Below are 17,671 nucleotides of genomic sequence, written 5' to 3'. Positions count from 1 at the left end.
TACCCCAAAGCTCTACACATATAGGTGCACAGGACGAAATCAAGTCTTTCCTGCCATGCAGTCTTCCCACCTGAAATCAGGGCAAAAGGTTAAAAATTACAGTTAGAATGGGCTCAACACAAAGATTAAAATCCAGCAGGAAACACCAGTCTAATTGGGTGAATATTCCTTCCAGGCTGAGCTTACCTGGATGTCTCCCTGATTAAATGAGAAAAGATCCTTTCCCAGAAAGAGACTACTATTTCAATCAGCAATGCTGAACAAGCAGAAACCACGATTCAGCAGGGTGCCTGACTGCAGAGTGCTCCCTCTCGGAACTCCAGCGAAGTGCACTTTCTTGGAATTGCTAAAGGGCGCGTGTCCGCACTTTCGAGGAATAAAAGCAATGTTTCTCTATATAAAGGGCTTCTGGCGTGGCTGCCTCTGACAGCTGACTCTGTACGTTGTGCTCTCAAAGATAAACTTCATCTCTGGGTCAAGCACCTGCCTGCACATTTTATTCCAGCTTGGAAACGATCCTGGTAAGATTTCTTTCTAACAGGTGCTTTGCAGACATATAACACAATATGCATATGATGGAGGAAGAGCCTTCTGCCTGAAAGTTATCTCTCCTTACCTCAGGTATTTAGTGAAAGAATGAAGACTCTTCCAAATGCCTGAGAGTAACTGAAGAGAAAGTCATATCTGGCACTCAATTTTACGTGACTAAACTATGCCTCTTTTAAGTTTTCAAGACAAACTCAGGAGCTCCTACTTAGATGAAAGATCCAAGAAATTTCAAAGGAACTTGCAAGGAGAAAAGGTCAATCTTAATTTGCCACAAAGTTCAGCCCAATTTTGAGACAAATTTGCAGGTTTCTCCTAACAACAATGAGTGAGAAAGTTTAAGGAGGGGGGAACTGGGAAACAAACTAGCAGCTTGATTCTTCAAGCCCTTCCAAAACCCAGAAACACAAAGGAAAGCCATTATCTGTGATTTATTGGTAATCTGCAATGCCATTAAAAACAATAAAGGTAGTGGAGCTACACGTTATGGTTTGCCAGTTTCTGATAACCAATCACATCCTGGCTTTATCTAATATGTATTAAACAACTTTTTTTATGGGGCAGAAATTCAATGAAATCACAAACATAAAATCCAATAATTGTGCATCGTTCAACTGGATATAAAAGACAATTGGAGCACTTTGCATCATCAAGATGGGAAACATACAAAAACACCATTAACTTTTGGGGAAAGTGTGAGCATTTCTGCTATGGCCTTTTTCCCTACCTACAGCTTCCCCATATTTTCTAGAGTGCCATTGACATAAGCTTCACACATTGTTTCTGTTTTCAGTATGCTTGATATTATTTTTTCTCTAAAGACAAGAAAAATCACAGGAACTTTCATAACAAGCCAATAAACAGTTTTTATCAAGGTCTGCTCCATACGTCTTCCCCATTTAAGATATCAGCAGCAAACCCTCCTACTAAACCACAAAACTATTTCTAATATTCCTTGGCTTTTGAAAAAAAAAAATTTTTTTTTAAATCCTACTTACGTTACGTACGCCTTGATTTTTATACCATGGGTAGTATAGGCATAGGCCTGCCTGCTTCTCAATTAATCTTCGTTCTCCTGACTGCATGAATACAGTTTCCTAGTGTTTACCACTGGCTAGTCAAAACGCCACACCAAGAAGGGCCTTATATGTTCAGGAATGTTATCTGCAACAACAAAAAAGTGCATTAGGGTATGTAATATGAGTTGTTACATATTTTAAAAAACAACTGGGGAAACTTACATTAAACAAGGTACATTAAACACTGCATGGCTTCTGGAATTTTTTCAACCTCTTACCATCAGTGGCCATAGAAGGCACCTGCATTTTTTTTCTTTTTAATGAAGTAATGGGTTGCATCTGTGTGTGCATGGCCACACATGCTTTGCTCCGGGTCACATGACCAGCAGGGAATGGGGCTTACAATGGAACAGTCCACAGCATTCCAACCACTGGCCAGTTGGTTCTCCCATAGTGATGCAATGGGGGGATTTTTCTGGAATCTTTTTTCTGCAGTGCCCAGCCTGATCTGGTCCATTTTCAAACTTGATCTCGCTTTTACTGGCTTCTCCCCCACACTGAGTTTGGTCCAGTTCTTCTGATTTCAGAGAATTATTGTAGTGACAGATAGAAGTACCAAGTTCCAAGCCCCTGTGTATAATTTCTTTTCGACTTTCAGTTGGAAAGAATGAGGAAATTCAGTGGGAAAATGTATAATAACATTTACATATATTTGAGAATTTTATATTATTAGAAAAGCTCAATGTAATAGAGAAAAGATGTGATATGTTTTTTAAAAAATCAGTTACAAAAATATTGGAATGGATTAGTATCTGAGAAAATGTACAAGACTAAGGGGCTGTTTTTATATTAGTTGTCAGCCCCACTACTTTACATTAGTCTACCTATCTGTACTTAGAGCTATTCCATACCAGCAGCTGACCAATGTCAAGTGTCAAGCCAGTTGAAAACAGAACCTACTTCCATTCTCTGAAATGGTCTAGTTTTGTTTTACTTATGTCTTAATCTTTTTTAGGTTTTGAACCTAAAGACTGTATCATAAATAAATGTAACAACCCTGCCCAGGGCCATTCTTCACGAGGAGCAATAAAGGCAATGTCAAGGTCTATTGCCCAAGGTCTCAGCCTTGCAGGAGAAGTTGAGTTCAGGATCCTAATGACCAGATGAATCAGGCAAGATGATGATGATGATGATGATGATGATGATGATGATGATGATGATGCCAATTACCCTTCAAGCAAAAAAAGCCATTGTGCTGTAAGAGATGCAGAGTCAGTGCCTATTCCACCAAGAGTTCTGTTCAATGAACTTGGGACAGTCATTTCTCTCAGCCAAGTGACACCACCTAGCCAATCTTGTTCTCAAAAGATTAAGCAAAGTTAGACCTGGTTATTACTTGAATGGGAAACCACCAGAAAATTCCTGGGCTGTAGGTTAGACAACAAAGTTAACATCCTTGAGGAAGGCAATGGCAAACCATTTCTGTACAGTTGCCAAGGAAACGGCATGGAGATGACCATGAAGTCACTAGGAGTTCACTCAGCTCAGAGGAGACTTTAATGTACCTTAAAAGTTTGATATGCTTTATGAGGAAAAGTAGGATACTGGATATATGTAAAATAAATAATTAAGTGAACTTTATAGGAATTACAGACCACTTTAACAGCAACGTTTGCTATGTTAAATGAAATGTATTGATAACTAATCCTTCTAATGCAGCTTTTTGCAATCTGGTGCTCTCCAGAAGTGGTAAGATTGCACTTCTCATAATTTCCAAGAAACATAACTATGCTGGCTGTGTTTTCTGGTGATTCCACCATATTAAATCTCACTAATTAGATTCCACTAATTCCACTGTATCTGGAAGGCACCAGATACAGAAACACCTTCTAACCATAGCTTGGGGTTGAGAGGATTTGACTGCATCACAGAGGTCTTGCAGTTGTTGTAATAATTATTGAAATAAAGCATGCCAAAAGCTTTGCACACTTTGGAACACTATTGCATAAATGCAAAATACCCCTGTTTTTCTTTTCCTTTTAGATATTCTTATAAATGTTTGCCATCTGTCAATGCAGCCTTCCTTTAATCTAATTCTACTCTCAGGGCAAAATTTACCCTAAGTCTTTCCTCATCATGAATTGTGCCCAAAGACACAGCTTTCTGCAAGTTATGCTTTCTTTTAAATTTAAATAATGCAATTTATGGAAAATAAGTTGAATTATTCATATATGTATGAATATATAGTGTGTATGTGTTTCCTTTTAAATGTTTTAGCAAGAAGATTATGATGAACATGTTTTTAGAAACCTAATTTGCAATAAAAATACATTAAGATGTCTTTGCTTCACAAAATCAGATTTTACATGATGGTATGTTTTTAATCCCAATTATATATTGGGGAGTCATATGCCATTCAGTTGTACACAGTTGTATCCATAGACAATTGTATGTGTACAATCTGCAGACTGGAGCAGCCTATAAGTAAATTAATAAATAAAACTATAGGCTTATGGTCCATTATGGTTTACTTGTCTCATGTAACCTTGCACCTTGGCTGTTCATAGAAGCACAAGGCCACTTTTGCAAGAACACAAGGAAAAAGTCTAATGTTTTGGGACGGAGTGAGGGAGGGAGGGAAGGAAGGCAGGCAGGCAGGCAGGCAGGCAGGCAGGCAGGCAGGCAGGATCAAATTCTAGCTGTGTATAAATTCTGATCCAGTTTGTCTTAAACATTTTTAAGTATGCTTAGATATCAAGGCAAAATTTAAAATGTGACTGTGAATTTAAGATTCTGAACACTCTGTTTGCAAGAGACATGCAAGGCAATGGGAATAGGTGAGAGAACAACCACCTGCTAAACCCATTCATGTTCATTTCTTTTCCTGTCTACCAACTTTCCCCAGATGTGTTGAGATTGTTCAATTCAGAATTTCCAGTCAGGATGGCTTCTGGCTAGCTAGTAAGTTTGAGAACTGCAATTGCAATACATATGGAAAGCACCACTGGGAGGGGGAGAGGTAGAGTATACCAAAAAGGGCTATTCCTTCCTTCTCTGCCTCTTGCATTTATATTCATTAATCAGATGAAGACAGACAACAAGGAATGTGTGTGACAAATCAAGGACAGTCTGGAACTGGGGGAGCACACAATCCCCAAGAGAAATTTTGAGACTGTCATCTCACTTAGGATATAGAAATCAAAAACCTGTCCAAGATATTCCACATCACCAGGAATAAAGATAAGAATGCAGTAGGGATGAAGATCAAACTCAGTGAACCACCATCCATTTCTTGGTCAAATCTTCCCATTTTCAGTCCTAGTTAAATGTGGGAAGTAAGATCAAATACCTTCTCCAGCCTAGTTCAAAGCCCAGCAGATACCTAGGAATGGGTGAGCAGCAATATAACCACTTACAGTATTTCTACTGGTGTAAACACACTTTAAAAAGTGTTCCTTATCTAGTATCTTGTTAATTCCTCATCTAGTACCTTGTTAATCTCTTGCCTGACAGTCTCCTGTTGATCTATGCCTCCTTGCCTGGTAACTACTCCCTGGCTTTCATCATATCCAATATCTCCTCAGCCTCACTGGTTCTGCAAGAACCATTCATGACCATTCATGGATTCATTCATTCATTCAGACCATTCATGGATTGTGGAAATGAGACAGTGAGAAAAACAACAAAGGAAAATAGAATGGGCACATCTATCCACATCTTGCTTTTTCAATACCTATAACCTAGGCTCAGCTGAGGCATACATGGAGTTCACAATTTTATGAGATCTTTTTATATCAGCAGTCCATTGGGGTGCAAACTGTTTTTGTAAAACTACCTGTTATTGTTTTTTTTTAAGAAAATTACATTTGTTAAAAAAACAATAATGGGATGGGGGGAGTTAACATGATGAAGTGTAATGCATTTGGAAAGACTCCACGAGCCCCCTCCTTTTGTGATCCTGTGGGTGACTGCTTGGGAATAAGTCTTCTCAGTAATGGCACCTCACTTTTGGAATACAGTACTTGGTTTAGAGAGGCTTGCCTGCAACCAATTTAACTGTCTTTTCAGCACCAAAACGCTTTTTTTCTTCCTAGCCTTTGAATGTTAATTTCAGTTCCCTGTTCGTGCTGCCATGTGATCCATTAAATATGTTTATTTCTGCTCTTTTAGCTTCTATTACTCAGTAGCTGAATTAAACAATTTTCAGTTCATATTTACTAACTGAATGTATTCCTCAGATAATCTCTATTATGCTTTAATGTAACTAATCTTGGGAAAGCTTTTATGCTGAAAGCAGCATATAAATCTTAAATAAAAATAATAATGGACATTTCCCCTCTTTTTCTAAAATCTGCCTGTGTCAGTGCAGGGCTAGTAGTTGAGTACAGATCTCATCCATTTTGTTATCTAGAAAACTAGCTGTTGGCAGCTGTCAGAAACCAAAGGAGACGTATGTTTATGTGGCTTGATAGAAAGCTCCACCTAGAGCTGAATGTGCATGCAGACATTCAGACAATCTAATTCTAACAGTTTAATTATGGAGCATGTTAATATTCTGCATACAGGTAATTCAAGAAAACTGGGTTCTTGCTTCTATAAATAACCAAAATTGATCAGATTAGCAGCATTTTGTTTTGACAACATGGTTTGCAAGTCTCATTTGTTAATATATGTTGACTCTGATAGTCACAAGAAAGGGGCAAAAAACTACAATGAATATTGAAAGCCTACTATAAACAGTTGTCAATCTAATTGAGCCATTCTTTATGGTTTCAACTTACAATAAGAAGAAACCTGCTTTCATAACAGATTGGTGTTTCCAATAAGTTGTGTGTCAATAACTTAACTCAGAATTTGCAGGATGAAAACCAAAAAACAAAAGAGGGGGGGGAGAGAGAGGGAGAGGGAGGGAGAGAGAGGGAGAGGGAGAGGGAGAGGGAGAGGGAGAGACAGAGAGAGAGAGAGAGAACACTAAAGAAAGCAACAGGATGTCCATATTCTAATAATAATTTATTGAAAAGTTTATAGAAATTTATTTATTCAATTTATACAGCCACCCATCTCAGACCAGTGACTCTGGGCGGCTAACAACAATAAAAACAGTCAACACTTAAAACAGTACAAAAAAATTAAATATAAATATAAATACAGCCAAGAGATCTTAAAAAACCATCGGTATCAGCACAACCATGAAATTGGGCCCTTCATGCACTCAGGGCCCCAGGCCCGAGCATAAAGCCAGGTCTTCAAGGCCTTCCAACAAGCCAAAAGGGTTGGGACCATTCTAACCTCAGGAGGGAGGATGTTCCAGAGGGCAGGCGCCACAGCAGAAAAGGTATGTCTCCTGGTCCCCGCCAGCTGACATTCCTTGGCAGACGGGACCCGGAGCATGCCCAACCTGCTGGACCGGATTGGATGGGTAGAAACAACTGGGAAAAGATGGTCCCTAAGGTAACCCAGTCCCAAATCATGAAGGGCTTTAAAAGTGACAACCAGCACCTTGAATTGCACCTGGAAACACACCAGCAACCAGTGCAGCTCCTGAAGCTGTAGTGTTACATGTGCCGAGTAGCTGACACTATTTACAACCCAGGCAGCTGCATTCTGTACCAGCTGAAGCTTCCGAATGTTCTTCAAGGGCAGCCCCATGTAGAGAGTGTTGCAGTAGTCCAAATGGGAGGTCATGAGGGCATGAGTGACAGTGAGTAGAGCCTCCGGTCCAGGAATGGGCACAACTGACGCACAACCTGAAGGTCTGCAAAGTCCCTCTTAACCACAGCTTCCACCTACTCTTCCAGCAGGAGCCATGAGTCCAAGAGGACCCCCAGATTGCACACTGGGTCCATCTGGGGCAGTGCCACCCCATCCAGAACCAAATATGGAAGAACCTTGGTACTGGAAGGCCCAAACACCCAAAGCCACTCAGTCTTGCTTGGCTTGAGCCGGAGCTCGTTTCATTCAGGTCTCTCCAGCCTCCAGGCACTGAGATAGGACATCCTGAAATGGTCCCCGTACTTACAGCACCAGGATTCTCTTCCTCTCATTACTGTGGTGAACCCAGATTGGTGAGGATGGTGTTTCATAGAATCAGCTCACAAAGGGCTCGCTTTTGTTGGGCATGTTTTATAGCCCTTCAACCTCTTTCTAACCCTCCACCCCCAGAGTTGCTTAGTTTAGGCATCAGCAAGGGAAGGTTACATATTAGTGAGGATGAAGTGTCCAGCATGATAAACTACTGTTTATCATGGTGTATACTGAAATGCAAGTCAGGATTTAAAGCCAGCTACAGAATTTAATAATGATTTAATAATGTAATAATGTGCAAGGAACAAAAGTGATACAAACCATTTAATATGCTTTGAGTTTATACAGTTTTTGCATTCCCCAAGTCAGTCAAGAAGTATCACAGTCAAAGCAGCCACACAGCTGTTTTAACTATTGGACATGGAAGAATAATATATTCCCCTGATGGGAACATAACACAAGCTGCACTGGGTCAAAATAGGAGGGTTCTTTTTGACAACAATCAGCTGCATGTTCTCAGGAAGCTCACAAGCAGAGCATGAAGGCAGTTGACCTCCATAATTGTTCAACTGCATCTGTCCTTCAGGATTGTCATCAGAATCAACACCCTCATGTATTGCTGGTGCTAAGGCCTGCTTTGGAATTAACCCCCCCCCCCATACACACACACACATGTATATTCCAGTTATGAACTTATTTTGAATATCCCAGTGTACCAGCAGTTAGTATTTATAAATATGCACCAGCAGCTGCTATGACAACATAAACCAGGATGGGCAACCTTTGATTCTGGGTCTAATATTATCTTAACCTAATTTCCTGTGGCCCTTGGCCTATTTTCAAAACCCATCTTTCATAAATTGAGATCTCCATTGAGAATGATATATGAGCCTTTCCTAGCAGCCTGTTGCCTAGGGGAATCAAAGATAACTAGACATCAAAGGGACAAGAGGAGATTTCAGTGGGGAAATAGATGCCTTCGTGGGTTTTTTTTTTCTGAATTTTTTTACTTACATGGTGCTTATTTCAATCTCACCTACTAATCGGCATGTGGCTCAAAGATTGCCTCTAAGGGTGTGTAACTTTCTACAGTCATTCTTTATATGAATGCATGGCCAGAGAAGCAATATATGTCTGGTACATAGCAGAACTTCCTTCAGACCTAAAGTCAGTCTTCTAACAGCTGATAAGCTTCACTAAATGAGACAGTTGCATGAAGGACTCAGTAGCACAGAATGAGGCAATAGGGCAAAGAGTATCCTGTAGATAAAGCATCTCGGACTTGTAGCCCACAGAACACAGTATTATCATTTTGTATGGCACGTGCCTCCCTGACACATGTAGGAGGAGAATATAGACTGGATATAGATCAGCTTGCAAATCTCAGCCAAGCCCTACAGATCCTCCAGCTAAGAAGACATTGTATCTCCATGCCCAAACAAGGCAGATTGAAGATCTCAATCTGCACTCGTAGCCCCACCCCCACCCAAGGAAGCTGTGATGACAGCTTAGGCCAGTGTTGTCCAAACTTGGTCACTTTAAGATGAATGGACTTCAACTCCCAGAATTCCCCAGCCAGCAGCCGAAACCTCTATACTTCCCAATTAATTATAATTTGAAAATATCAAATGCCAATTGCCCTTTTTTCAGTGGGACAGAATGCATTTATTTATTCATTTCTTAGCTTGTTTTCCATTAAAAGTATTCTGAAATTGAGCTAAATTTTCAGGAATTATCAGTGAGCAACATATGCTAAATTGAAGACAGAATATGATTTTTTTTTCTCTTTGAGAACTGTCAATATTATTTTTATTTTTTGGTACAACTGAGAGAATTTTCAGGCTTAACTGTCTCTTTTGAGGGGCTCAATTCTGCCAGGTTTCAGTTCAAGAATGTTATTCAACCACCACCAAGCCAAATATTGTTCTGGTTAACAAAACATGCTGCCAGATAACTGACGAAAAATAAATGGCTGTTTTGCAGTAACATTTTGGATTTTTTTTTTAATTTAATAAATTTGTCCAATGGCATATCATTATACTCTCATTCAGTTTTGACTGACTTTTATATCAGTCTATGAAAAGACTTCAGTGCTGTGACCCTCAGGCTAATGAACTTCATGCAACCTTTATGATAATTTGAGTTTGAGACTCATGCTATAACTCAAGCATGGCTGATCTTTGCTTCTGTGAAGTCCACAATCAAGGAGGAAAACCATTGTTTCCTTCTTTAAAAAGAGAAAGAGAACCAGAAGACTTCCCCCCCCACCCCCAATCTAAGGTTCCAGAGGACTGGCATGGTGTTGTCCTTCACACCCCACCAAGGGGGCCCCATCTTCAGACTCTCACAGATGCAAATATTACCTCATCCCAAGTCACTTGCATGTTATAAAAAGTAAACTGTATGTATATGTACGTGGCACACTATTCCCCCGTTGATTACCGAAAGCTGTTTTTGCAGATTTCATTGGTGCAAAATGGAATCTAATGGAGGACCACAGTAGCTACTAGTCTCAACACCTGGCATCCCAACCCAAAGAAAACTTTCTTAAATTGCCTTAGACTTCAACCAGCAACATTGTGACATGGGAGCAGCTTAAGGGTGCAGTGCAAAAGCACCCATCATAATCTCAGAAAAAAGCAGGCAAGCAATTTTGAGATTAAATAATTTATTACCATTGCTAAAATGAACACATATGCTTGGTATCCCCATTATATGATGAATTGTAAAAAAATAGTTTTAGTACAGTATCAAAATTTACATACTTATGTCAAAAGGCCAACATCACTCAAATTATCTCCTGCAGAGCTTGGCCAAGATCCAATGAACCACAAGAGTTGCTCCCAACCCTCAACAAGGGAAGAGAAGGACTTAGACATTTCTTCCTTGAACAGCAGCCAGCTGCAACCTGTTTATAAGACTGAACGGAAAACCTAAAACACTTTGTGATACAGCATTAGGAAAGGGGACTGCCGTTCAATGAAGAATAGTTTAATATCCCACTGATCCAGAAAAGTCCTTAAGCTTCTCTAGAGTTGTTCTTTGGATCCAGTCCTTGACTGCAGGCACAAATTCTTTGAGGGTCTCTCGCTTTCACTGTTTGTTCTCATGTAATAATAGGAATACAACAATTTTAATATAAATAATGAAAGCAATGGTATCAACTAGCATGACATTTAAAAAAATGAATTACTAAAGCACATTTTTAATAACCGTTTTTTTTTTCTGGAAAAAAATAGGGGGCTGATTGATGCCACTCTATTATAGGATAAAAGGCTTATTATAGGTATATTAGTGCTGGAGTCATCTAATACCCACAATCATAATAGCTCAGAAAAAGAAAAAAGGAAAACAAACAGGACAATATCAATTTGGAATTAAACCTTATTAATCACCCCCAATATTGAGAATTGTTGCATTCCTATTTTTGCTTTGAATACTCAGCTATGGTTAAAAAGTCAAAGCAACAGCATTTAATCACAAGCCTGTTGCACATTCATACAAATGTTACTGCATTTTGATATATACACAAAATAGCTATCAGAGCATTTTAATACACACAATCTAATATTATACAGTAGAGGGGGTAGGGAGGGAAATTTTAATGTAAGCCCATTTATGTCCATAAACTCAAGCAAAATGAACAAGCATTTTCAACCTCAGATTAATGAAGGACATGCTTTCAAGAATACTGAATATTTCCTTTGAAAAGATGTGACCCTCTACAAAGAAAGCTCTCCCTACACCCCCCCCCCAATAAATACAATGTTATTCTGTTAGGCCCACAAACATTTGTAAAATAAAACATTATCTTGCACACAAAACTGAAGAAACTAGCTCCTTGGTATTCAGAAGGGATTTGTGGTAGGGTTGGGTTAAAGGTTTCAAATGCTTAATATCTATAACAGCACAATCCTAAAACCCACATCAGCAAATAAGCATTTGGAAAGGGATTTGTTGAACAACAGACCAGGATGAGCCACTTCAATGTGCTGACCTACAGACCCAGTGCAGGACTCTGTAGCAGCCCTGCGACTGAGATCAGTTTCATGAAATAAGGAGCACCTGACATAGCTAATTATTTTCAGGTACTTCACGGAATTTCTACATGGTACAAAAATGACATCATGTGACAGAGGTTGGGCACCACCCTAAAGGTCTGCTAACAACTGTAGCATCAATTGCACTGGAGCACAATTACTATGCAGGAAATTAGTATTAACGGATAACAAATGAGTCAGGAAAAGAATGAGTCGGCCGTACTTTGGTTCAAATTATCCAGGATTCAACCTAAAATGAATCTTAATCATGTATCTCAGAGATCTTCAGGTCTGATGATTAAAATATTGTAGCAACCTTCAGCCTCCAAATGGAGTTTCTCCTATCTTGTGTGTTATCTTAAGGAACTAGCAGAAACAAGAAGCATACCTATCACATCCCAGAACATGTAGATCCATAGGAATTCAGCAGTCTACCCTGAACCATACATGTGGTGCAAAATGCAGGTAGGTTATAATGAAGTTTACATCCTGTTGGCCCTGTTTGGAGAAGAGGCCATTTGGCTGCTCATTCTCTTGATATCAAGTATGATGTGGACTTGTGACCTATACAGCATAGGTTCTGCAAAAGCCTTGAATGCTTGTTGATATCCTGAGTAGCTGGGCGTAACAGGAATTTGAACTCCACTAAGTCTAGATTAGTGGACTTTAGGATACAGATCTCTGTGCATGGTACATAGTAGCAAAAGAAAAGGGAGCAAGAGGCAGCTGCTCCTCAAGTCACAGCAGAATCTGAGTGTCCAAATGCTGATGAACAGTAACAATAGTACCATTATATATATAAAGGCTTGACAGATCCAGCCTGCATATACTCTAAAATTGGTCCTGGAGCAGATGAAGAATACAAATTTGTGTGTGCATTTCTTTTTGTTGTTGAGTTATCAAGGAAGAAACCACACCTCAACCAAGACTGGCAGGGCAAGCCACTGTACATAACCAACCACCAAACTACACTCTCCCGTGCATTGATGTTGTTACCTAGCCTAGTGATGAAGAAACATCTGCAGAAACATCTGCAGAAAAACAACCAAGAACCCAACATTCTCTATTATGGGATCTATAAGGACCTTAAAAATATGCATAATTCTAAGTTTCCATTGATTTGTCAGGAAAAAAGTCTTGCCAGACTAATGTTATTTTTTGACTGGGTGTATAAAGATAGGGAACCTTTAAATAAAGATCAGATTTAGCAACAAATAGGTGGGAAGTTACCATGGCTCTTCTGTTATCAACTTAAATCTCTTTTGGGCAACAGAAATATTAGGGACTCAGCAACATGGCCCTATACCAATTTCGAGAATTTAATACTTCATTATTTAGAACCACCACAATTTCAAAAATGTATATATTATTATTGCAGTCAGAAATAGGGGATCCACTATATGGTTTAAAGGAAGCTTGGGATACTAATCTTGGTAATCCCATACAGGAGATAAATTGGCAGAAGTTATGGAAACCAGGGGGATTTACTTTAGCTTCAATTAAAGAAATGTAGTGGAAGATTATATATCATTAGTTTTGATTCCTGTTAGGCTGGAACATATATATCAAAATTATTCTCCCAAATGTTGGAGAGGTTGTCAAATAAAAGGGTCATTTTTCATTTGTGTTACTGATGCGATAAAGTTATACCCTTTTGGTGAAAAATCTTTGGAGAGATAAATACTATCACTAATCAAAGAACTGAATGCTTCACAGAGCTAGGCTTACTGCATTTATTTACAGGGCCAAACTATAAGATTAAAAATAAAGAACTTATTTATTTAATCTTAGCAGCCAAAATAGTAATTGTGCAACATTGGAAAACTCTAGATAACATAACAACGGAATTGTGGATTAATAAGGCCTCTTCAATTGCTACATTAGAAAAAATTGCAAAGTTAAATTAATGAGACACCAAATGCAGGAACCACAATTCTATCAAATTTGGATGGATTTTATGGTTTACCTCACTACCAATAAATTGTAATCTCATATACTTTACATATATGGCAAATTTTCACGTTTCACATGTATAATACCTGCCTCTTTATTCACTTTGCAATAGATCTCCATTGTATTTTCTATATTTTTTTCTGATTTTTTTTTCTCTATATGTATTTTGGATTTATGTAAACATAGTTACCTGATATTGTTTGGTAAAAACTAATAAAAATATATTATAATATTTTGATTGAGTAATTTCCTTAATAGGGAATGCTACGGAGGTATTTATTGACTTCAGAAAGCAACTGACATTGTATACTGTGATATTATGATTACCAAGTATGGGTTTTATGGTGTGTTTATTAAGTGGATCCACAACTGGCTTGAAAATGGTGTTCAAAGAGTGCTCATTAAAGTTTCCACATCAAGAAAGATATCCAATGGGATGCCAGAGAGTTTAGTCCTGGCCCCATACCCTTCAACATTTTTATAAATAATTTGAATGAGGAGATTGAAGGAATGCTTAGCAAATTTGCAGATGAAAAAAAATTGGATGAGATGGATAATACCCTAGAACACAGAAACAATATTCAATTTTGATAGGACAGAGAAATGGGCTGAAAAGAACAAAAGGAAATTTGAGACAAAATATTTAGGAAACGGAGATCAAATGCACAGATATAAGATGAGATATACTTGGCCTAGTAATGGTATGTATGAGAAACTAAGTCCTCTGAGAGGATCTGGCCATTGTCATGACAATATTTTTTTCAAGCATCTGCAAGACCATCACAAAGATAAAAAAGGCCAAAACCTGTTACCATCAAAAGGTATGAAAAGGAATCATGAATTATGTTATGGGGTGGCAGATCCCAGCTGGACATCAGAAGAACAAAATAACTTCCTAACAATTAAAACCAATTATCCAGGGAGGTGCTGGGCTCCTCTTAATTTGGATGTGCTCAAGTGGAGGCTAGATGTTCATCCATTAAGAATGCTTTAATATGATTCCTGTACAGAATATGAGGTTGGAGTCAGTGGTCTAAAGAGTCCCTTCCAATGCTATGATTATGCTAGTTTTCCACAGTATGGACACAGTGTTCAATTAACTACCCTTAACCTCCGCAGACTTTCAACTCATTTTTCAGTGTCAAAATATTATTCCTTCTTTTCTCCTGCATTATCCTTAAAGCCATGGGATATTTTGTATACAAGCCTTCAATTTTGGGTGCCAGATTTTTGGGGTGGAGCAGGTGATTTCAGCATCCATCACAGTCATGACGGATCATTTGTCTGTAAGATTAACCCAGGGCTTGCTCCCAGAAAGCTCTCCGAAATTCTTCCCTAACACTATGCAATTTCACACTGTTTTCTGATCTGCTTTTCCAGGAGCAAAGCCCTCTTTTCTTCTTTCTAATTCACCTTATTGTTTCATCTGCTTGGAAAAAATCCATGTTGCAATGTACACCCATAGTGAAAGTATTACCCACCGATAAAGAGTTTGCTTAGCGTAAAGTCCTGTTTGATTCATGACACACATAACTTATCATTTATTTTTGATACCCTGCGGAAACTGTCCATTATATAAACTGCTGGTTTTCATACTAAAAGTAGTGACCAAGGAGGGGAATTCATGTTATTTTGAGAAACTGTTATTGAAGATCATAAGTTAATGATACAGCCATCATTTAAACTCTAGGAGTAACTTTTAAGGATTTCCTTTCCTCAAATGTCTTGTGTTTGTTATTTTCTTTAGCGTAGTCATGGTTTGAGCTGAAGCCTCATTCTAAGACTCTTCACTTTCAATCTAATTTTGAATTTAGAACTGGGAGATGAGAAACATATATCCATAACATATTCCCAAGTATTTGTGACTTGTCTGGAAATGAGTGTCCATTCTGATACAAGTATTTTCCACTTTGCCTCTCAATCTATAATTGTCACCCCCCACAGCCACTACTATCATTAACACTCAAGCTTTCTTGGTGTGTTGCTTCTCTTAGTCCTGCTTGCATTTCCACAGCACATCCATCCGTTCTTTTCTGCCAATCATGAATATCCAGTTTCCATCAATCTCTAATCAGACTGATTAGAAACAGCACGCTGCTCCATGTTCCAAGAGACACAGCTTTCCCCTTTTCTAATCCATTTACATGTGTGTGTGTGTGTGTGTGTGTGTTAAAAATACCCCCCCCCCCAGTTTGGTGTCTGAGCTTTTTGTTTTGAAAGATATCAGCATCCCCAATCTATTAAAACACAATGCATATACTTGCAGTGTTCACACCACAGCTCTGGAAACAGTCCCTTCCTTCCAGCATTCTCCTTGATACTTATGTGTGGGTCTCCATTCAGATTTAGCCATGGAAATACTTGCAGCCACGAGGCAGCCTGGCTCCAGAGCATTACTAAGAGTGGCGATGTGCCCTGTCTTCAGCCTGGCTCAAGGGTCTATTTCATCACTGAAATTCTTGCTTCCTTTAAGAGCAGCACAGGCCTTTGATGCTCAGTTACTAAGGGTGCCTCAGGACTTGGCTGCACTTCTCTAAAAAGGGAATACTTTCTCCTGAAAAGAGAGAGGCCAGTTCTTTAGAATGCAATCACCAAAGTGGATGAAAATAAAGTGATTATTTTTTCTGTTTTTAGGGCAATGAGGCACCACAATTTTAATGCTTACAGATTATTTTGTTTTTTTCCTTTGCTACACTATTGGCCCTTGTGAGACTTTAATTTTGGGGGCATTTAGCACCTTAGAATGTAATAATCCTACCAACTGGAAAGGAAATGGTTTCAGCTGCAATTTGGCTATTCACCATTAACCAATATTTCATATGCTCAAGTATAAGACTACTCTCTCTTCAAACTGTGAAGACCAAAGGCACAGTTCATTGGGATCTCTTCATCTACTTGTTTTCTTTTTTTTTTTTACAAAAGCACTTCCTCTGTAAGTTTTCCTTCTGGATTAGAGTTTGAACAACCTCAATGATTGTTAGCTGTATCCTCCTGTATATATATGCTGAAAATGCTTGTGGCAAAAGCAGAATTGGATTAAATGGTGTGCATGAGCTGCAGGAGATCTGGATACATTACACCAAAGTCTATGAAGAAAAGAAGAGTGTTCTATTTTCCAGAGGTGGCCTAGAAAGGGTTTGGCATCATCTCATTACTACTAAAGGGGTTGCTGTGAAATCCACTGATATCTGGAATCCTTCCTCCTTTGACAGCCATTCACATTGGGCCTTTGTACTGGCTTCCAGACAAGTGCTGCCTAATTCCAGGACACGAGCCTGCAGCATCTCCAAGTTTCCTCCACACAACCTGAAAAAATAAATGGGAAAGGCATGTCAGTTGCTCATTTTGGAAATCAGAGATTAGGTACAGAACCGTACATTAGGTAGATAATACTATCTATTGTCATCATAAACTGAATTTAGAGAAACGTCTTGATTCAGTTGTAGAACTAAGGGCTAGTTTACATGTTTTAGCTGGAATACTACAAATTCTTAGATACGAAATACTACATATCCTTAGAAATTTCTCCAGGTTTCTATCAGCGATAATATATGCAGACTGTTACCATGTGACATAACTTCATGTATGTCTTCTCTAGCCTGGTGTCCTTCAAATACATGGACTTGCAACCCCACAATTCCAAGTCATCATAGGTCTCTTGCATTTTTGTATTTGATAATGAACCTCTTTTGAACTCTCAGTTTACAAGCTAACTCCTCTTTGGAAATAAGATTTATTACATGCTTTTTCTGTTGCAGTGCTTACCCTTTGGAGCTGCACCCCCTGGAGATCTGAATGGCCCCAATTCTACTGGCCTTTCGTAAGGCACTGAAGGCCTGGTTATTTACACAGGCATTTGGACCAGGGTGTTGGTTGAGCCCTATTGATTGGTTTGTCTGGGACTTGTTTGTTCACTATCGATTGCAAGAGGAAAGGATCTATTTGCACCTTGATATACAGATTGATATACTGGTTGTTATTGCAATTTCTTTTTTAAATAGAGTTGTTTAGCTACCTTTTGGTTTTAATTCATTGTCAGCCACCTAGAGTCAAAACAGCAACATGGGTAGTCATATAAATTGTTTAAAT

General features: G+C 38.8%; 1 protein-coding gene across 2 annotated transcripts in view; it reads right to left on the bottom strand.

Annotated features, from left to right (window-relative positions):
• Nucleotides 1-10,240: 10,240 nt before the first annotated feature.
• Nucleotides 10,241-17,671, bottom strand: part of CCDC85A (coiled-coil domain containing 85A) — a 154,792-nt gene continuing 147,361 nt past the window's right edge. For both annotated transcript variants that reach the window (XM_088149586.1, XM_088149590.1), the window contains one exon: nt 10,241-16,888. In XM_088149586.1, the coding sequence (XP_088005712.1) occupies nt 16,799-16,888 (90 nt within the window). In that variant the 3' untranslated portion in view covers nt 10,241-16,798. The remainder of the gene's footprint in view (nt 16,889-17,671) is intronic.

This window comes from Python bivittatus, unplaced genomic scaffold, assembly GCF_059951505.1.
Source record: "Python bivittatus isolate LINGU-HERP-01145 unplaced genomic scaffold, Pbiv_v1 ctg000020_np1212, whole genome shotgun sequence".
Lineage (NCBI taxonomy): Eukaryota > Metazoa > Chordata > Lepidosauria > Squamata > Pythonidae > Python > Python bivittatus.
The sequence above is the reverse complement of the archived record's forward strand: the minus strand, read 5'-3'. Positions and strand labels throughout refer to the sequence as shown.